Below are 22411 nucleotides of genomic sequence, written 5' to 3'. Positions count from 1 at the left end.
GGAGGCCATCTCAGGAGGAGGTAGGGAGCAGGTAACATGAACCCCATGCAACTGGATGCAGCAAGAGAGAGCAAATTGTGAGGCTCCACTTCACTTGAAACAAACCTCCTGATGCAAACATGGACTCCTCCCATTCCTATCGTCACATCCATTTCAGACTCTCCACCACAAGGTTCCCTTGGCCAACATTCAACAGTAAAAGCTGTAGGTAGGTGAACCCACACCTTCCCCCTCATATCCTAATTCCACAATCCAACCTGAACCTGTCTGGGTGAGCTAGAATGGTCAACGCTCACAACTCAGTACAACTCAGTATTCTTTTACAACAAAAACAAGAAATGCTGGATTCACTCAGCAGGTCTGGCAGCATCTGTGGAAAGAGAAGCAGAGTTAACGTTTCGGGTCAGTGACCCTTCTTTGGAACTGACAAATATTAGAAAAGTCACAGATTATAAACAAGTGAGGTGGGGGTGGGGCAAGAGATAACAAAGGAGAAGGTGCAGATTGGACCAGGCCACATAGCTGACCAAAAGGTCACGGAGCAAAGGCAAACAATATGTTAATGGTGTGTTGAAAGACAAAGCATTAGTACAGATTAGGTGTAAATACACTGATTATTGAACAGCAGCAAGTGCAAACCTGAAAAAAACCTGAAAAAAACAGTGGGCAAGCAAACTGAACAAACTAAGATGAAATGAAATAAATGCAAAAAAAAGGATTGTAAAAAATGTAAAAAAGAATGTAAAAAAAGAAAAAAGGAAGAAAAACTAACTAAAAATGTTCAGTCCGGACTGAACATTGAGTTCAATAATTTCAGAGCATGACAGCCCCCCATTTTACTTCCATTTTTAGTTAGTTTTTCTTCCTTTTTTCTTTTTTTACATTCTTTTTTACATTTTTTGCAATCCTTTTTTTTGCATTTATTTCATTTCATCTTAGTTTGTTCAGTTTGCTTACCCACTGTTTTTTTCAGGTTTTTTTCAGGTTTGCACTTGCTGCTGTTCAATAATCAGTGTGTTTACACCTAATCTGTACTTATGCTTTGTCTTTCAACACACCATTAACATATTGTTTGCCTTTGCTCCGTGACCTTTTGGTCAGCTATGTGGCCTGGTCCAATCTGCACCTTCTCCTTTGTTATCTCTTGCCCCACCCCCACCTCACTTGCTTATAATCTGTGACTTTTCTAATATTTGTCAGTTCCGAAGAAGGGTCACTGACCCGAAATGTTAACTCTGCTTCTCTTTCCACAGATGCTGCCAGACCTGCTGAGTGATTCCAGCATTTCTTGTTTTTGTTTCAGATTTCCAGCATCCGCAGTATTTTGCTTTTATTTCTGTATTCTTTTAACTGTTGATTGTACTACGGATAACATACAAATGTCAAGAGGGTTTTGGGGCGGAGGAGATTACAGAGTAGGGAGGTGCGGGGCCTTGGAGCAATTTGAAAACAAGGATGAGAATTTTAAAATCAATGTCTTTTAACTTCAAACAGAAATCACATACACTGTCTCCTTTAACTCTCTTTAATTTCAAACATCACTCACTGCAGCAATCATTCCGAGGACTATGTTTCCATCTGTATGAGTGATCAAATTTATCCACAGTTCCATTGCAAGTTGCTAGTTTGTTATTAAGTGCATCCTTTTTATAATACAAAGATCATAGCCATGACAATTGATTGATGCAACCTCCCCCCTTGATTGTACTATCTTAATCTTGTCTGTTTCTGCAAACCTATAGAGTGCTTGATTTGATCACTTCCCCATCCTGGTTCAGTGAATCGTCCATTATCACACAAGGAAATGTCCTCATTCTGTTCGCTTTTCAACCATTATGACACAAAGGTGTTTTGATGGGGTAAGGATTCGAACTTATCAGCATTCTGGAACTACAACAACAACCTATATTTATATAGCACCTTTAATGTGATAAAATGTCCCAAGGCACTTCACAGGAGCATTATAAAACTGAGCCACAAAAGGAGATATTAGGTCAGATGACCAAAAGCTTGGTTGAAGAGGTAGGTTTTCAGGAGTGTCTTAAAGGAGGAAAGTGAGGTGGAGAGGTGCAGAGTGGGTATTCCAGAGCTTGGGTCCTAGGCAACGGAAAGAGCAAAGATATCTTGGAGGGTTGTGGGGCCAGAGGAGATTATAGAGATAGTGAGGGGCGAGGACTTGGAGGGATTTGAAAACAAGGATGAGAATTTTAAAATCAAGCCATTGATTGACTGGGAGTCGATGTAGGTCAGTGAACACAGAGGTGATGGGTAACAGGACTTGTTGCAAGTTAACCATGGGCAGCAGAGTTTTGTGTGAACTCAAGTTCCTGGAGAGATGAATGTGGGAAACCAGGCAGCGGTGCATTGAAATAGCCAAGTCTAGAGGTAATGAAGGCATGGATGAGGGTTTCAGCAGTAGTTGAGCTGAGACAGGGGCAAAGTCAGATGATGCTGTGAAAGTGAAAATAGGTGGTCTTAGTGTTGGCACAAATATGAGGTCGGAAGCTCATCTCGGAGTCAAATGTGACACCAAGGTTGCGAACATACTGGCTGAGTCTCAGACTATCGTAAAGCTGACGAATTGTTTTTTACTGCAGCAACAATTTTGATATTAACATTTCAAAAGGATGAGGGAACTGATCCAGACTCGATGGACCCATGGTCAATGCCTGTCATGTTGATTTGTCAGTCTTGTTAACAGCCTGACCACAGGAATTCAATGGACAGGACAATCAGTTAAATTTAAACAAACATGTGCCATTGTGTGATCTCCAGCTACTTCCTTGGTTATCATATTCATAAAGTCAATCAATTGTCTGTGTTTGTGTGTCTGTATGAATAATTTCCTTCTGCATTCCTTTCAGCTCACAGCTTGTTTTAAAAGTTCATTTAAAATGCCCATTGGTTCCTTGAGGCATGCTGGGATATAAATCTTGCTCAATTTCATATGGTTGGTGAACTTACAACACTGCCTTTACAGTACAGCTGCTTAACCATTTAATGTCAGTTTACTTTAAGTTAAATCTGTTCTTGCTGCAGGACTGGGGACAAAGCCACTGACAAAAGCCTTCACAAAACATCTTTAATCAACAACACATACAATTAAACAAACAGTTATAAACTATTCATCCTTGTGCATTCCTTTAGTGCCTGTCTTGTGGGTACCTTTTCCTGGCCTAGTGCTCCATGCAGTGCTACTCCTCTGGCTGCAGCATTGGTCGTGGAAGGCTGATGACTTTCATGGGGGGAGACTGCAGATGATCTTGCAAGATGCCCTTGAGAAGCTCTGGACCTTGAGGGCTTGGCTTCAGACTGCACCATCTCAGCATTGGTGAGAGTAGTCTGGACTGGCTAGATGAGATGCAACAGCAAGGACACTAGCAGAGTGACAGTAGTGGGATCATAAATGCTGTCATCCTATGCTTCACAAAGCCACTCCCATGCCCGTGCGAGCGCCTCAGAAATCCTTGTAATCTGCTGGAGCACAGGTTGCTGAACTGCTGTGAGAGCCTCCATGCCCCTTAGAGCACTGGTATCCGCAACCATGCTGGCAGCAGTCTGAGCCTGCATGGCGGCAAGCATGGATCTCATGAACTCTGTCTGTAGTACTGAAATGTTGTGAGGATTCCACCTGCTCTGCAGGGAAAGCTGAGACAGTGGTCACCAGACACTGCGTCATGGGTCGTCCTCCCTGTGATCTCATGGAGTTAGTTACCACTTCCATGCTGAAAAAGATGGGCTCCAAGCTCTGCACGATGCCCTGTGCCACGTTGATGCTGGACTCCTCCAGGCTCTTTGACAGAGGCCCTGGCTAATGCTCTGGGGATATGGGTTTGAATCCCACCATGGCAGATGGTGAAATTTGAATGTAATTAAAAAATCTGGAATTAAAAGCTTGTCTAATGATGACCATGAAACCATTGTTGATTGTTGTAAAAACCCATCTGTTTCACTAATGTCCTTTAGGGAAGGAAATCTGCCGTCTTTACCTGGTCCGGCTTACATGTGACTGCAGACCCACAGCAATGTGGTTGACTCTTAATTCCCCTCTGAAATGGCCTAGCAAACCACTCAGGGTTCAAGGGCAAATAGGGATGGCAATAAATGCTGGCCTAGCCAGCATAACACACATCCCATGAACAAATAAAAAAAAGGAGGCTGTCTGGCAGGCCTGCCAATGCACCAAGCATCTCAGTGTGCATCGTTACCAGAATTCTCCTGTAGACTGTGTTACGGACAGATGAGCGAGATGATAGTGAAGGCTTCCCCTTTTCACCTCTCGTCTGACCGAAGGCAGCATATTTTAAAAAACTGTTTTAGCTCCTGAGTGCTTTAATTGTCAGGAGCAGACAAATTACAGGTTTTCTCAAAAGTTTTGAAAGAAAGATAAATGTTTATTGTTCAATACCCAAATGTACACAACTACATCCACTCTCATACTCATACAGATACACACACACACACACACTCAAGAAAAGACTGTGATTATAAAAGTACCATTCGTTTAAGTCTTACGATTTCAAGAGTTCTCTATTACACTTGTTTGTCCCCAGGATGAAGATTTGAAATGATGCAGGCCTGTAATCCTTTTTTGTCCTTTTGTCCACTGAAGAAAAGCCCTGAAGGCTTAGGAGGCCAGATTCTCTGTTATTTTATGTTCGCAGTAGCAAATTTTTCTTCTTATACTCTAGACAAGGTTCAGTGGCAAAGCCTTGGTATGGTTCCTCAGTTCAGGGCCAACTTGACCTACATGTCAAGTACATACACCTCTCCACCTACATGTGGTTTCAAATTGTCTTAGGCAGGGTCTTTTCTCTTCGTTGGCATAGATGTCTTTCTACCTCTGTCTGCTCAGAATGTGCCTTATTAAAACCCTTTTTCAGAACCTAGTTTCTGTCATGTGACCACAGCTTCTCTTTCCTTTGTCCTCATAAATAGTTTCTGATGGTTAGGCGATTGCCAGATAATGGAGTCCGGGTATCACTCATCCACAGACCATTTTGATATAATAGAGCTTTTTACACCCATTTTTTGGATTTCACATTTGGAGTTGAAGAGTCTGCAACAGAATTGTGAACCCAATTAGTTGGAGAAATGTAGCCATTACCACATGAAAGGTAATTGTATATTAATGACTTTTCAAAGATATGTCCAGAAATGTCATTTGCATTTTAATGACTTCACCAAGACTTGTCCAATTATGAAAATTAGCTCGGGGTTCTTGCAGTACCATGTGCATTGTCAGGCAAGAAAAGGTCACCTGACTTTGCAACTTCTCTTTTGTTTTACAGGAAAATGTTTGTTTTGGGTTTATACTTCATAAGTTCATACTTATAGTTTGCATTGTGTGAGTGTGACAGCTGCTCCATTGAAGTCCTCATCTGGGTTCCCTGCAGCAGAACTCATCTGTGGACTTACCCTCTGGGAGCTGGCCTATCTGGAGCCCACTCATGCCCAGTGCTTCACTATGTTCTGCCCATGACTCTATGTTACACCCGCAAATCTATATTACAGGCCTGTAATCCTTTTTTGTCCACTGAAGAAAAGCCCTGAAGGTTTAGGAGGCCAGATTCGCTGTTACTTTATGTTCGCAGTAGCAGATTTTTCTTCTTATACTCTCGTCAAGGTTCAGTGGCAAAGCCTTGGTATGGTTCCTCAGTTCAAGGCCAACTTGAGTTTTCTACCTACATGTGGTTTCAAGATGGTGGTCTTAGGCAGGGTCTTTTCTCTTCGTTGGCATGGATGTCGTTCTGCTTCTGTCTGCTCAGAATGTGCCTTATTAAAACACCTTATCAGAACCTAGTTGCTGTCATGTGACCACAACATCTCTTTCCTTTGTCCTCATAAATAGTCTAAAGTCCTTGCGCTGCCAGTATCTGAGCTGGTGGCTGTGACTGTAAGTGACAGTGCATCGTCTTCCTCTTCCTCCTGCCTCTCCTGAGGCTGTTCAAGCAGCAGTTCTTCTTTTTCTGAAAGCATATATACAGAAGGAATGGTTGGGTTGAGGGAAGCATTGGTCAGAAGGAAAGCAGCAGTTCCATGGTCACACCATCTTTAGCTTCCACTTCTTGCCACAGCTCAGGATGAGGATGAGGAGGGAGTTGAAAATGGGGACAAGGCTGTCACTTACTGTCATCCTAGACCGCCTCTACTTGCCAGATATCACGGGCTGCATTGACTTTGGCCTGATGACGCAGAGCACCATCTCCTCTAGAGGGCTCGGGATGAATTCCTAGAACTCGCTTCCAAACTTATGCTTCTCTCTCTTGTTATGGGTGATCTTCTCCTGCAATTGATAGTGTGGCACTGTGCTTGGGTGATGTACCTGCCTGAATAGCTGGACGTGTGTGGAGGCAAGGGGGGAGGGGGGGTGGTGGGTGTGATGCTGGCAGCATTGGCAGATGTTTTGTGGGTGAGATGGATTATGTGACTTGTAGTCGTGAGTCCTGAGTACCAAGGAGTGCTGCTGCATGAATGATGGTGGTCACAGAGTCATAGCGGCACAGAAGGAGGCCATTCAACCCATTGAGTCCATACCAGCCCTCTGTAGAGCAATCCTCAGCAATATCCCCGTAGTCCTGTAAGTTTATTTCCTTCAAGTACCCGTCCAATTTTCCTTTGAAATCATTCATCATCTTCACTTCCACCACCCTTGTAATCAGTGTTCTCCAGATCACAATCACTCATTGCGTAAAAAAGCTTTTCCTCACATCAGGAAGGTAGTTGTGGTTGTTGGAGGTCAATCATCTCAGGTTAAATTGTAAATGATGCGGCACAAAGCCCTTTAAAAATGACATCAGTGCCTGCTCAGTGGTGCCTGACACCATTTAGTTTTTTTTAGTTTAGTTTAGAGATACAGCACTGAAACAGGCCCTTCGGCCCACCGAGTCTGTGCCGACCATCAATCAACAATTTATACTAATCCTACACGAATCCCATATTCCAATAACATCCCCACCGGTCCCTATATATTTCCCGACCACCTACCTATACTAGGGGCAATTTATAATGGCCAATTAACCTACCAACCGGCAAGTCTTTGGCATGTGGGAGGAAACCGGAGCACCCGGAGGAAACCCACGCAGACACAGGGAGAACTTGCAAACTCCGCACAGGCAGTACCCAGAATCGAACCCGGGTCCCTGGAGCTGTGAGGCTGCAGTGCTAACCACTGCGCCACTGTGCCGGGGACGGACTGCCTGCCCCCACCACGTCATTGGGAGAGTGAACCACCCTGGCTAGTTAAGTGAGCCATTGCGCTGAATATCACGGTTGCTCCGCGACAGGCAGTCCACATGGGTGGGCCGCCATTTTTGAAGCTGGCCACCGATATCGGCAGCGAGCATTTAAAATCCAGCCCACTGTCTACCATCCTCCAGTCTCAAAAACAACAATTTATCATGACTCGCTGTTTTCTGTCCTTAAGCCAATTTTTTTCCAATTGGAGACTGACTCTTCTATTCCATGAGCTTCAGTTTTGTTAACCAGCCTTTTATGTCGTACTTTGTCAAAGGTTTTCTTAAAATCCCTGTAGACAACATCCATTGTTTTCCCTTCATCAACTTTCTCTGCTACTTCATCAAAAAAGATTAGTCAAGCATGATCTGCCTTTTACAAATCCATGCTAGCTCTCCCTAATTAACTCAAATCTCTCCAAGTCCCTGTTTATTTTTTTCCCTGATTATTGTTTCTAAAACCTTACCCACCACAGATGTTAAACTGACCAACCTGCAATTACTAGGAATATCCTTAGACTCTTTATTGAATAAAGATGTCACATTTTCCACTCTCCAAGCTTCTGGCTCTCCCCCATATCTATGGAAGATTGGAAGATTTATGGCACTCTCTTGCACGATCTCCATTCCACTTCCTTTAGCAAACTGGGATGCAAGCCATCTGGACCAATCCACTCTAATCATTGAAGGTGGTGCATTGGGCAGAGTGAGAAGTTGTTGTTGTGGTGGGTATGAGATGTATTGTGAGGATGCATTTACTCACCTTGACCACCTGTGTGAGGTCATTGTATTTCTTCATGCATTGCTACCCTATCCATGGTGCAAGACTCCAAACATTAATCTCCTAGGTCACGCGCTCCCATTTCCTCTTCAGTCTTTGCCACCTGGGATCCATTGCCTCCCTCCTGGAGTCCACATCAGAGCTTCCAGTGCGGTGTCACTTTGTCAAAGGAACCCTGTCCCTTGGCTGCTGAGACATCCTTCCAATGCTTGAAAATGATTTTCCAACAGCAATCATTTTAGGTGTGCAGTTTCCCTTTAATAGGCAATGAGCCTGTAAGAGGAGCAGGCTACCTGGATCATGTGATCAACATACAATGCTGCTGGACCCCGCTGCCGTGTGCAGAGGCCACAGGCAGCATGAAGAGTAAAGGGGCAGCACGGGAATGGCACCGGAGCCACTTGGCCCAGTGTTACTAACAGTTAAATGAGGTGGATAGATGAATCCCACCTTGATTTCAATGGGCACAAGCAGGTTATAAACCATGAACCATGCACCCAAAAACCAGGGCAGACCAAATTCTAGCCCATTAAATTTCAGGTTCTTATCCTCGTTCTATAAATCCCTCCATCACTTCAGCCTATCTCTGAGTCTTCTCCAGTCCTATATCTCCTACTCCATTCCTCTGACTTCGGTATTATCTCTCCTGCTGCCTTGCCATTGGTTACACACCCTTTAGCCACCTTGGTCCTAGTCTCTGAAATAAGTCCTCCTCCCATCAGTACTTATGGCCTCATATTTCTTTCCACCTTTTAAAAACAGTTGTAAAACCCTCTTCTTTGGCCAAGCATTTGGTCATCCCTCCTAATCTCTGACTTCCTTGCTCAGCATTCATTTCCTTACATTTACTTGTGAAGTTCCTTGCGGTATTTCTATATGTTATAGGCTCATATAAATGCAAGTTTCTGTTGTTGATGCTGCTTTGCACACTTCACCTATTATGTCTCATTTGTTGAAGTTGCATCATTGATCAGAAGAACAACTGATTACTTGTCAAAAGTGCTCTTATCTCTCATCACATTGTGAAGTGTTAGCCATGCCACCATCATGGTTTGTTACTAGAGGTCACTGACATTGCACTTTTAATGTAGTGGCAAAAACTAACTAATTAGTACTAATTGGGAGATCTCAAATTTTGATTTGTGTAGGCTGGATTTGAAGGTAATGTCATACTAGAGTATAGTAGAGTACGCAGCAATTTACGTGTGCATAAGTTACTATGTCTACAAGCTGAACCTAAATATTGAGCTTACAGTCAAATAATAGAATACCATCAGAGGAATTCTTGATCAAATTGAAGGAGATGCTCTGGTCAGAATGGACCTTGATATCACAGTCCAGTTCTGGCCACCAAGACACAAAGCAGACATTCAAAGCCATGGAGGCAGTGAGAAGAAGTTATGAGGAGGAAAAACTGGAAAAATGTGCCCATTTTAATCTTGCAAAGGTGCATCCAAGAGATAATCTTATAAAGCTACAAGTCTGTAAACTATATAGAAAAGATAAATTCAGAAAATTAATTTAAATTTACGGAACAGGACAAGGGATCATAGATTTAGATTAGTAAGAGACAAATATTAGACTAATATCAGGAAGTTTTTCTTTACCTAAGGAGTAATCAACACTTGGAGTGGATATCTGATAGAGTAGTGGGGGCAAAGTTTGAAGAATCTTTTTGGCACCAATTGGATGAAGCAATGTATGGACATTGAGATGTGCTGAATGTACTTCCTTAATCATAATTATCTTGTGAAGTAAATCTAATACTAAAGCAGATTACAAATATTAAGTGGCATTGATATTTAAATCTGGATTCATTCTAATTCCTCAACATTATGAATCAGTAAAGCTGTGATGCTTCAACACTGACATTTCCATTGTACCATTACTCACTAAAGTTACCATTGCCCGGGAGGCACAATACTGCAGTGTCATCATTAAAGATGAAGAATGAGGCTGTAAAAATGGCCTCAGAATTTAGAAGGAATATATTCCTAAACCAGCTGTGTAGTGCGGTATGTTGGTGTTGCATTGATTGGTAAGAAACCAGGCATTTAGCTATGCATTTATTTCGATCTCATGACTGATTTCAGATGTAAAGTAGTTGTTTCACTGGGAAGAGAAGAGAAGGGAAATGGGAAAACAAATCACTCCAGTACACTTACCATGTATCTACTAGCTGCAAGTTAAGGTGAAATTGGCAGTGGCTAAGGAATATTGAGAGTCACAGTGGGGAGCAGGAGCTGGAGACATGTAAAATAAGGCAAAACTAATAAAATTGGTGGGGGTGTATAGTAAGTGGCAGCACTTTAGATTTGGTTTCTTTGAAGTTGTGTCCAGCTTGAGTGGTGTACAAGCAGTGGTGATTATACACTGTAGTCAGCAATTACATTCTGATTGCTGCCCAAGCAATACAACATTACAATTTCACTTAAGCAAGAAAAAGCTTGCTTCCCATAAGATTACTTGCTACTGCCATTTTTACTCATGCCTTTTTCATTTTTCCTTCCTTCGGCAGAAAGAGAAAATCGGCTGTCATCCGCCCCTGAAGAAATTACGCTCCTTAAATGATCTTGACCAAGCTCATGAAGAACAAGAAGTAGAATTTTTAAAGCTTCAAGTTCTTGAACAGCAGAACATCATTGATGACTTGACTAGGGTGAGTCCTCTGAATGTCATGCTGAAATCTATGTCTTCTGATATTATTATACCACACTATCATTTCTATAATGCTGAGAGCATCTACCCACCAGTGAGCAATAAACACCCTCAGTTTTCTTCCTGTTGTTGTTAGATGCCATATTTCTGCCTCTGCAGCTTGCGTACGCCAGTGCTCACTTTTGCCAGCTGGCAGGCATCACGCAATCGTGACTTAGGAGCGACGCAAATTTCCATTGTCTCCTCTGGAGGACACTTGGGCCCTCAGCCAGCACCTCCCCACTTGGCACAGTCCAGATCGAGCATGTAGTACAGCGGTTGTCGAATCTGCATCTTCCCACTCTATTGCACTGCATGTTCGACAGCGCTGCCAGTAGTCATTTCATTTCTACCAGATTTTGCTTTTCAAACCTGAATATAAAGCATGGATTTAAGTAGACTATGAGCAGAAGAACTATTGTTTCAAGTGAAACATATATGTTTAGAAAAGCTGTGGTATATTTTTTATACATATAAAGCGTTGATTCTAAAAAAAACTAATCAAAAGGACATTTATTAATCTTTGCAATAAATATTTTTCATGGCACAACAATCTTGAAGGAATTTTCTTCCCATGAACTAGCTGTGTAAACATGAGTACAGAACACTCCCCAGTGACTTTTAGTAGAATACAGGGAAATGTTATTGCTTTATTCTGGTATCAATGCTTGAAATGTCATTATGTGAGAATAATGTGTGAATGCTTAATGTACTCCTGTGACATTTCTTGATATCCTATTTTAATAGCTATATTAAACTGTTTATTTTAAAGTAGTTAACCCTTCAGTTAAAAGCACAGACCAATGTACTTAATTTGAATGCATTAAACCTCCATATGCTTAACTTCATACAACATAACTGACTTTGTTGCGCGGAATATAAACACAGTTCCAATGTTAAACCCCTTGAGACTTCCCCATGTCTGTGCCTGATGTGACATCTGGGACTCCTGCTGGAATTGACATCGGGGTTTTATCCAATATCCACCCAAATATGGATGGAAATGATGGGCTGACATCTTACAATGTATTTTGTAACATTTGCACCCTAGCAATGCTGGGCATCAGGAACTTTGGCACGCAAGGTGGATGTGAACATTAAATCTTCAAAACAGGAATTTTGGAAACTTAGACATTTTTTAAAACTTTTTTTTTCATGTTCAGCCATCAGCACCGGCCCTATATTAAATTCCACCAACCCAGACCCCCTCCCCCAACCTTGACCTGAGGCAGGTACACAAGCAGCACCTCAAATACCTTTGATACATACCCTTACTAAATAAACAATCCTGATCTTCAGAAACAGGCAGCTAGGGTCAAGGGGTCCAGACATGCGATAGTTAGAATCTCTGCTTATTAGAAGATCCATGGCTACTATGGCAGAAAAGAATAGCAGGACCTGTGTTGGTAAAAGGTTTTTTTTTTGTCACACTTTTTAACATTGCACAATAAAAAGATACTCTACTATTCTAGCTGCTGTTATTTTGAAGAACACACTTGATATTTTGAACAGCAAAAATAGCTTCTCTATTGCAAGTGACATGCTCCATGTACTGCAGCCCTCACCTCCAATCAGTGCGTGCTGCAGTGTAGTGGGGCCTCGACCAAGTGAAAAAGTGCTGCGTGTTATTAGGAAAACAAAATGGACCGACTGTATTAAGTAGGAATCAATCCTGTGGAGCAATTAGGAAGATTACTGAAAGCACGTATATTTTTGAAATCTTTTAAAATCTGGCTGACCTGAAAATTCTGTGAAAATTAATTAGGTTTGCACCTTCAGGCTTAGTCATCGCAGAGCGAGCCAGCATCCTGAGCAGCCATAACTACAGAGACGGATTAAAAACAGAAATGTATTTTTGCTAATATGTCATGCAACATTTGAAAAGGCCACAAATGTGTATTTTGGCTTATAAATCATTTTCTTTCTGTTTAAAAAAGCATTTCTCTTTCAATACAGCATTGTATTGTCTATGGAGCCCACTGTATCACAAATGGATTAAATTGGGAGGCGTTCCCATGTGATGAAGCTATTGGTTTATCTTATTTTATTAAATAACGCAGTATTTATGTCAGGCTGCTGTCATTTCAGTGGCGCTTTCTGTAACATGCCCAATTTTAGCCTCGAGAATCTCCTTGTCTTTTCTTAGGACCGAGAACGACTGCTTCGTCGCAAGAGACACAAACGAAGTACAAAGCATATCAAGGTAAATGATACTGGATGGCAAGGTGATAAGAACAGTTTTGATAGCCATTTAAAATTCTGGAAGCTTGATATCCTGGCTTGTTTAAGGGACAATGTAATTCTGTCCCAGGAAATGTACAAAGCTTTATTCACCCATTTGTTATTTATCCAGAATTTGAGCAGGTTTATGGAGGATGTAGGTTGACAGAAAATAAAAGGATAGGGAATGTTGCAAGTAATTATATCGACAATTTTTTCCACATAACTGCAACACGTTTATAAACTTGTACACAGATAAGATCTTCCCAATGTGCACTTCAGATTTATAAAAACAAATCTCTGTGAGGTCTCATCTGCCAGGTGTACATATAGGGACATCTTGCATGGGTAGCCCAAGAAAATCATGCACTTACACATGGAGTAGTATTATTATGGCATGACTCTCAGTGGGTAAGATGCAATTTAAAATGCCCTTTAATTTTTCTTTTCAAATAAAAGAATGGTGAGATGTGGGTTCCCTACAAAAAAAACCTATCTGGCCATTATTACATCCTTGTTTTTGGAAGTGTGATGTGTGCAAATTGGCTGCCGTATTTCCTTTATTACAATACTGACTGCACTTCAAAAGAACTTCATTGGCTGTAAAGCACTTTGAGACATCCGATGGTTGTGAGTCTTTCTTTCCCATCCGTCTTTTTTGAGGCTTAACAAGTCTGGTAGCTTTAAGTAAGAACATAAAAGCACCTGAAGGAAACTATTCACCTGTAAAAACATTGTCTTACCTTCCATTTCTTTGATTCACTATGTTGAAAGTGCCGCTAAGTAGAAGACTTGCATTTATATCGCGATTTTGATGACCACTGGACAATAATCTGCTTGTTTTTTCTGTCCTCCTCCACTCACAGAGACATGTGGTAGAGACGTGTTTTGGATTTGATGAAGAATCGATGGATTCAGAAACATCCTCCTTGGCTTCCTACAGAACAGATAGGACACCAGCAACTCCAGAGGATGATTTGAATGAAGTGAGTAAATGACATAATACAATAGAAGTTGTTAATGTCAAGGAGCAAAAGAAATGCCTGTTTTTAAGCTTACATATATTGTCCATATATTGATGGCAATAAGAGTTTACTGAAAAGCAAACAGGGTGATATTGAGCGTTGCAAACCTAAATACCATAAATTGAGATGGTCCTATTTTTATTTTGGTAATCAATCTTTCTAAATGACATGTTTCGTTAATAATGTATATTTATACAACATTTAAGGATTGAGAGGCACAATGAGTTATAGCACAGTATTCATACACCTCTGGAACATTGGTCAGTCTGATGAACTGAAAGTGTCCTCTCTCTGCTGCCTGTGAGCAGTGCTAGTGAGGGTAGGAATAGGAGGATAAGGCAAATGAATGCGTGGCTGAAGAGCTGGTGTAGGCGAGAGGGCTTCAGCTACTTGGATCATTGGGATCTCTTCTGGTGCAATGGTGACCTGTACAAGAGGGACGGGTTGCATCTGAACTGGAAGGGAACCAATATCCTTGCAGGGATGTTTGCTAGTACTACTCGGGAGTGTTTAAACTAGTCTGGCAGGGGGGTGGAACCCAAAGTAGTAGTCTCTCTGATGAGATAGTTGTTGCAAATGTAGAGGTTAAAGCAAGCAAGTCCAATAGGCAGGCCGGGCAGGGGCAGGACAGGGAGCATAGAAGGTCTGGTAGGCGAAACTGCATTTACTTTAATGCAAGAAGCCTTACAGGTAAGGCAGATGAACTCAGAGCGGTTGTGATATTATAGCAATTACGGAAACGTGGTTGAGGGATGGGCAGGTCTGGTAGCTCAATGTCCCGGGGTACCGATGCTTCCGGCATGACAGAGGTGGAGGTAAGAGAGGAGGGGGAGTTGCACTATTGATTAGGGAGGACATCACGACAGTACTTAGAGAGGATATCCAGGGGGGAACGTCCAGCGAGGCCATATGGGTAGAACTTAGAAATAAGAAAGGGGTGATCACTTTGATGGGATTATACTATAGGCCCCCCAATAGTCAGAGGGAAGTGGAGGAGCATATATGTAGGGAAATCACAGATTGGTGTAGGAATTATAGGGTTGTAATAGTAGGTGATTTTAACTTCCCTGATATTGACTGGGACTGCCATAGTGCTAAAGGATCAGATGGGGAAGAATTTGTTAAGTGTGTCCAGGGTAGTTTTCTGAAGCAGTATGTGGATGGCCCTACTAGAGAAGGGGCTACACTCAACCTCCTCTTAGGAAATGAGGCTGGGCAGGTGGTTGATGTGTCTGTGGGGGAGCACTTTGGGAGCAGTGACCATAACTCTATTAGCTTCAAGATAGTTATGGAAAAGGATAGGACTGGTCCTCAGGTTGAAGTCCTAAATTGGGGGGAGGCTAATTTCGATGGCATCAGACAGGAACTCTCAAAAGTTGAATGGGAGAGGCTGTTTACAGATAAAGGGACGTCTGGCAAGTGGGAGGCTTTTAAAAGTGAGCTAGGAACAGTTCGGGGCAGGCATGTTCCGGTTAGATGGAAGGGCAAGGCTGTCAAGTTTAGGCAACCTTGGTTGATGAGGGAGATTGAGGGTCTGGTCAGGAGAAAGGAGGAGGCATATGTCAGGTATAGGCAGCTGGGATCAAGCGAGTCCCTCGAGGAGTATAGGGGATGTAGGAGTACACTTAAGAAGGAAATTAGGAGGGCGAAAAGGGGCAATGAGATTTTCCTGGCAGATAAGATAAAGGAGAATCCTAAAAGATTCTAGAAAGACGACACAAAGGTTGGAGGAGTTGCGGATAGTGATGAGGATTGTCAGAGGATACAGCAGGATATAGATCAGTTGGAGACTTGGGCGGAGAAATGGCAGATGGAGTTTAATCCAGACAAATGTGAGGTAATGCATTTTGGAAGGTCTAATGCAGGTGGGAAGTATACAGGAAATGGCAGAACCCTTAGGAGTATTGACAGGCAGAGAGATCTGGGCGTACAGGTCCACAGGTCACTGAAAGTGGAAACGCAGGTGGATAAGGTAGTCAAGAAGGCATACGGCATGCTTGCCCTCATTGTTCAGGGCATAGAGTATAAAAATTGGCAAGTCATGCTGCAGCTGTACAGAACTTTAGTTAGGCCACACTTAGAATATTGCATGCAATTCTGGTCGCCACACTACCAGAAGGACGTGGAGGCTTTGGAGAGGGTACAGAAGAGGTTTACCAGGATGTTGCCTGGTCTGGAGGGCATTAGCTATGAGGAGAGGTTGGATAAACTCGGATTGTTTTCACTGGAACGACGGAGGTGGAGGGGCGACATGATAGAGATTTACAAAGTTATGAGCAGCATGGACAGAGTGGATGGTCAGAAGCTTTTTCCCAGGGTGGAAGAGTCAGTTACTAGGGGACATAGGTTTAAGGTGAGAGGGGCAAAGTTTAGAGGGGATGTGCGAGGCAAGTTCTTTGTACAGAGGGTGGTGAGTGCCTGGAACTTGCTGACGGAGGAGGTGGTGGAAGCAGGTACGATAGCGACGTTTAAGAGGCATCTTGACAAATATATGAATAGGATGGGAATAGAGGGATACGGTCCCCGGAAGTGAAGAAGGTTTTAGTTTAGGCAGGCATCAAGATCGGCGCAGGCTTAGAGGGCCGACTGGCCTGTTCCTTTGTTGTATTGTTCTTTGTTCTTTGTATAAGTGTGTTAAGAGTAAAAGGGTAGCTAGGGAGAGAGTAGGTCCCCTTAAGGATCAGTGTGGCAATCTATGTTTGGAGCCACAGGAAATGGACGAGGTCTTAAATGAATACTTCTCATCTGTATTTACTGTGGAGAAGGTCATGGAAGCTCGTGAGTTCAAGGGAGGGAACAGCGATATCCTGGAGCATATCAACATTACAAAGAAGGAGATGTTGGAGGTTTTGAAGTGCATTAAGGTGGATAAATCCCCAAGGCCTGGCCAGGTGTATCCTAGGATGCTATGGGAAGCAAGGAGGAGATTGCTGGAGCCCTGGCAGAGATTTTTGTATCATCGTTAGCCAGGGGTGAGGTACCGGAAGAAAGGAGGATTGCTAATGTTGTGCCTTTATTTAAGAAGGGCAGCGGGGATAAGCCAGGGAACTACAAGCTGGTGAGCCTTACATCAGTGGTGGGAAAGTTATTGGAAGGGATTCTGAGAGACAGGATTTATATTCATTTGGAAAGGCAAGGTCTGATTAGGGATAGTCAGCATGGTTTTGTGCGTGGGAAATCATGTCTCACGAATTTGATTGAGTTTTTCGAGGAGGTGACCAAGAGGATTGACGAGCGCAGGGCGATGGACGTTGTCTACATGGACTTTAGCAAGGCCTTTGACAAGGTCCCCTATGGTAGGATGGTCCAGAAGGTTCGAACACATGGGATCCAGGGTGAGCTAGCCAATTGGATACAAAATTGGCTTGGTGATAGGAGGCAGAGGGTGGTAATGGAGGGTTGTTTTTCAGATTGGAGGCCAGTGACCAGTGGTGTCCCGCAGGGATCGGTGCTGGGCCCTCTGTTGTTTGTCATATATATTAATGACTTGGATGTCAATGTAGGGGGCATGATTAGTAAGTTTGCAGATGACACCAAAATTGGTGGTATAGTGGACCGTGCAGAAGGTTGTCTAAGGTTACAACAGGATATAGATAAACGGGGAAAGTGGGCAAGGGATTGGCAAATGGAATTTAATGCAGACAAGTGCGAAGTGATGCATTTTGGGAAGTTAAACCAGGGCAGGACATATACAGTGAATGGCAGGGCCCTGGGGAGTGTTGTAGAGCAGAGAGACCTTGGGGTGCAAGTACATAGTTCCCTGAAAGTGGCAACATAAGTAGACAGGGTGGTGAAGAAGGCATATGGCATGCTTGCCTTCATCGGCCGAGGCATTAAGTACAAGAGTTGGGACGTCATGTTACATAACGTTGGTTAGGCCGCATTTGGAATACTGTGTGCAGTTCTGGTCGCCGCACTATAGGACATATTAAGCTAGAAAGGGTGCAGAAAAGATTCACAAGGATGTTGCCTAGTTTGGAGGGCTTGAGTTATAAAGAGAGATTGGATAGGCTGGGTCTGTTTTCCCTGGAGTGAAGGAGGCTGATAGGGGACATGATAGAGGTATATAAAATGATGAGAGGCATAGATAGGGTAGATAGCCAGAGTCTGTTTCCCATGGTAGGGGTGACTAAAACTAGAGGGCATAGATTTAAGGTGAGAGCGAGGAGGTTTAAAGGGGATCAAAGGGGTAAATTTTTCACACAAAGAATAGTGGGTATCTGGAATGAGCTGCCAGAGGAGGTGGTGGAGGCAGGAACAGTAGTGACATTTAAGAGGCATCTGGACAGGTACTTGAATGAGCAAGGCATAGAGTGATATGGAATTAATGCAGGCAGGTGGGATTAGTATAGATAGGCATTATGGTCAGCATGGACGCGGTGGGCCGAAGGGCCTGTTTCTATGCTGTACAACTCTATGAATCTATAACCCTGCAAAAGTCCTCCTTACTAACATCTGGGAGCTTGTGCCAAAATTGGGAGAGCTGTCCCACAGACTAGCCAAGAAACAGCCTGACATTGTCATACTCATGGAAACATACCTTACACCAAATGTACCAGACACCACCATTACCATTTCTGGGTATGTTCAGTCCCACTAGGATAGACTCACCAGAGGTGGCAGCACAATGGTGTACTGTCGGGCGAGAGTTGCCCTGGGAGTTCTCAACATTGACTCTGGACCCCATGAAGTCAAACATGGGCAAGAAATCCTCCTGCTGAATATCACCAATCGCTTGCAATATTACTTGTTCCTTTGGTATGTGAACTATTATAAGACTCAAGGGACTACAAGTAATATCCAAAGAATATGTGGGCATTTATTATAACTTAACTGGAACATATATATAGCTACTACAGGAGCCATACCAACACACATCTTACTCTGTCTGGCTATACCCACAACTCCCTGGTCATGCATGACACAACATCACTTCCTCCAGTAACATTCACTTACAGCCTCTTAAGGTGGTCCCACAAGATCGCCTTCCTTCAGCTGATGAATCAGTGCTCCTCCATCTTGAACGCCACTTGGAAGAAGCATTGAGGGTGGCAAGGGCACAGAATGTACCGTGTGTCGCATCAAGGAGCCCTAGCCAAATTGAAGTCAGTCGGAGTTTGGAAGGGGGCAGTTCTCCACTGGTTGGAGTCATACCTAGCACAAAGGAAGATGGTTGTTGTTGTTGGAGGCCAATCATCTCTTCCCCTCTTCTCATCAATGACCTTCCCTCCATCATAAGGTCAGAAGTGGGGATGTTTGCTGTCAAATGCATGATGTTCAGTACCATTCGCAACTCCTCAGATACTGAAGCAGTCCATGTCCATATGCAGCAAAACCTGGACAACATTCAGGCTTTGGCTGATAAGTGGCAAGTAACATTTAGGCCACACAAGTGCCAGGCAATGACGATCTCCAACAAGAGAGAATCGAACCATCACCCCTTGATATTTGAGGGCATTACCATCGCTGAATGCCGCATTATCAACATCCTGGGGGGGGTTACCATTAACCAGAAACTGAACTGAAAGAACCACATAAATACTGTGGCTACAAGAGCATGTCAGAGGCTGGGAATTCTGCAGTGGGTAACTCACATCCTAACTCCCCAAAGCGTGTCCACCATCTACAAGGCACAAGTCAGAAGTGTGATGGAATATGATTTGCCTGCATGAATGTAGCTGCAAAAACATTCAGGAAGCTCGACACCGTCCTAGACAAAGCAGCCCGCTTGATTGGCACCTCACCCACCACCTTAAACATTCATTTCCTCCACCATCGACACACAGCGGCAGCATTATGTACCATCTACAAGATGCACCGCAGCAATTTACCACGCCTCCTTCAACAGCACCTTCCAAACCCGCGACCTCTTCCACCCAGAAAGACAAGGGCAGCAGACGCGTGGGAACATCGTCTGCAAGTTCCCCTCCAAGCCACACACCATCCTGACTTGGAAATATAACACCGTTCCTTCACTGTCGCTGGTTTCAAAATCCTGGAACTCACTCCCTGACAGTATTGTGGGTTGTACCCGCACCAGATGGACTGTAGCGATTCAAGAAGGCAGCTCACCACCACCTTCACAAGGGCAATTAGAGATGGGCAATAAATGCTGGCCTTACCAGTGACACTCAAATCCCATGAAAAGAATTAAACAAAGAACTTTACTCTTCATAGGGTGCTTATTGTACATGCTTGGAATTGCTTAATAGGAAAATATAGACTTTGCATTAAACCCTACTATGCCTGAGTTGGGAGTGCTTGAAGTAGACATAGAAAGTTCCATTCTTGAGCACTTGACACTTCTTTCCTCCATGCAAAGAAATATTGACCAAAAAGGAGAATAACGTCACATTTAATTTAGTACCTTTAACAATCAATAACTATTTGTTACAAATATAGGTAGATGAATGTGGTTTATGAGCATGGTATTCTAGCTGCAAAGCTAAAAGAAATAAGGCCCATTAAAAAGTAAATCATTGTTGCTTTCATGGCTACATATCTAATGGCTACACTCAAGTGGAAGTCTGTCATTGCTTCCACTTTGTTTAATAAATTTTTGTGATCGAAACATGTAGACAAAAACAGCATAAAGACTAACAGGTGGATAATAACATGGTACAAGGCTATCAGGTTTAGACCAGACTGCTACAATCAGGTTCGAGGAGTTTATGTGGATATGTTAGCTTTGACAGTATTTGACTTTCTTGAAAATTCTCCCCTGCTATTTTTTAAAGTCTCCCTACTATATATGGCCATACAGTTTCCCAGCAGGAAACTGAAAATATGTATTTTTTGATAAATGTGCGCTACCTGACTGATTATACATGTTGATTATACCAAGATCATTAACCCTGCAGGTTAATAGATTAGATTAGATTAGAGATACAGCACTGAAACAGGCCCTTCGGCCCACCGAGTCTGTGCCGAACATCAACCACCCATTTATACCAATCCTACACCAATCCCATATTCCTACCAAACATCCCCACCTGTCCCTATATTTCCCTACCACCTACCTATACTCGTGACAATTTATAATGGCCAATTTACCTATCAACCTGCAAGTCTTTTGGCTTGCCTCAATAGCACTAGGAGAGTGGCCAATGTATGATGCTGAAGAAAATAGCTTACAATTGAACAACACCACCTCTCTGCAGATCACAGTACTGACTCTGAAATGAGTTCAAGAGGTTCTGATCCCCTTTGGAGTGCAGATAAGTCTTGGAGTTCACAATCCCACATGAACCCATTAAAGGTATCTTTGAAGTCTTACATCACCTGGGAGGCTATCAATTTGATACTCAGAACATGTGATTTATTACTTATAGATCAAACATATACTTAACTCCATATAACACTGGAATGTGTTCAGAGAGTTACATAGCGCAATCCAAACTCGAGGTGCAACTGAATGACAAGTTGCTTGAATCTTTGTTCCCAGTTTCTGAACTGCTTGACCAGATGCCTGCCTTACAATCCCACTGCTGATCATCCAGCAATTCTCTTTGTAATTATTACTAGCTATTCATTATTCTTCACATGATGTATCCCTTGCATGTGAATTTAGATAAATTCAAACTTCTGGTTCAAATTTGAGTCCTTTGAAGCTGAACCTGAACTCACAACATTTCTGACCTTTGCAATGACTCTGAACGTAGGTCGATCTATAAATTATAGAGCAACCTTGTTTACTCTGAGGACAATAGGTAAAACTACCATCATTTTGAGTTACGTAGGGACACTAATGGATCGCTACTAGAAACCAGCTAGTTTTCTTTTGAATCCACCCTCCACATTAGACCCCTGCAGATCAAACATAAGTGCATTTATGGGTATGGAAGTTGTGTTACTGGACCAGTAATTGATAGGCCTGGGGAAATAATCCAGAGAATGCGTGTTCAAATTCCACCATGGCAGTCTGAGAATTTGAAAATAAAAAGCTGTTATCGGTAAAAGTGACAATGAAGCTGAAAGATTGACATTGAAAACTCAACTGGTTCATTAATGTCCTTTAGGGAAGGGAAGGAAACCTCTTGATCTTTCCCCTCTGGTGTACATGTGACTGCAGTTCCATACCAATGTGTTTGACTCATAACTCGTGTCTGAAATGCCCAAGCAGGCCAATCAGTTGTTAGGATTGCTTAATAAATGCCGGCCTTGCCAGTGCAAGAAGTACCTCTCATCATTTTGCTTTTGAATAAATGCATTCAAACATGCAGCCAATTATTTATTCTGGCAATAGTACTGAAGACCTGTGCTCCAGAACTTGATGCGCCCCTAGCCAAGTTGTTCCAGTACAATTACAACACTGGCATCTACGCGGAAATGTAGAAAATTGCCTAGTTATGTCCTGTACACAAAAAGCAGGACAAGAATCATCCCATGAATCCCATGGATGAATAAAAAAAAAGTCCAACCCAGCCAATTACCGCCCCATCAACCTACTCTCG

The 22411-nt window shown here is 42.8% G+C and overlaps 1 protein-coding gene across 1 annotated transcript in view; it reads left to right on the top strand.

Annotated features, from left to right (window-relative positions):
* jakmip2 (janus kinase and microtubule interacting protein 2) overlaps window positions 1-22411 on the top strand; it is a 310932-nt gene that overhangs the window by 182571 nt on the left and 105950 nt on the right. Inside the window, exons 8-10 of the mRNA XM_068042905.1 lie at window positions 10535-10675; window positions 12860-12916; window positions 13800-13919. Coding sequence (XP_067899006.1) covers window positions 10535-10675; window positions 12860-12916; window positions 13800-13919 — 318 coding nt within the window. The remainder of the gene's footprint in view (window positions 1-10534; window positions 10676-12859; window positions 12917-13799; window positions 13920-22411) is intronic.

This window comes from Heterodontus francisci, chromosome 12, assembly GCF_036365525.1.
Source record: "Heterodontus francisci isolate sHetFra1 chromosome 12, sHetFra1.hap1, whole genome shotgun sequence".
Lineage (NCBI taxonomy): Eukaryota > Metazoa > Chordata > Chondrichthyes > Heterodontiformes > Heterodontidae > Heterodontus > Heterodontus francisci.
This window is presented reverse-complemented; position numbering and strand designations above follow the sequence as displayed.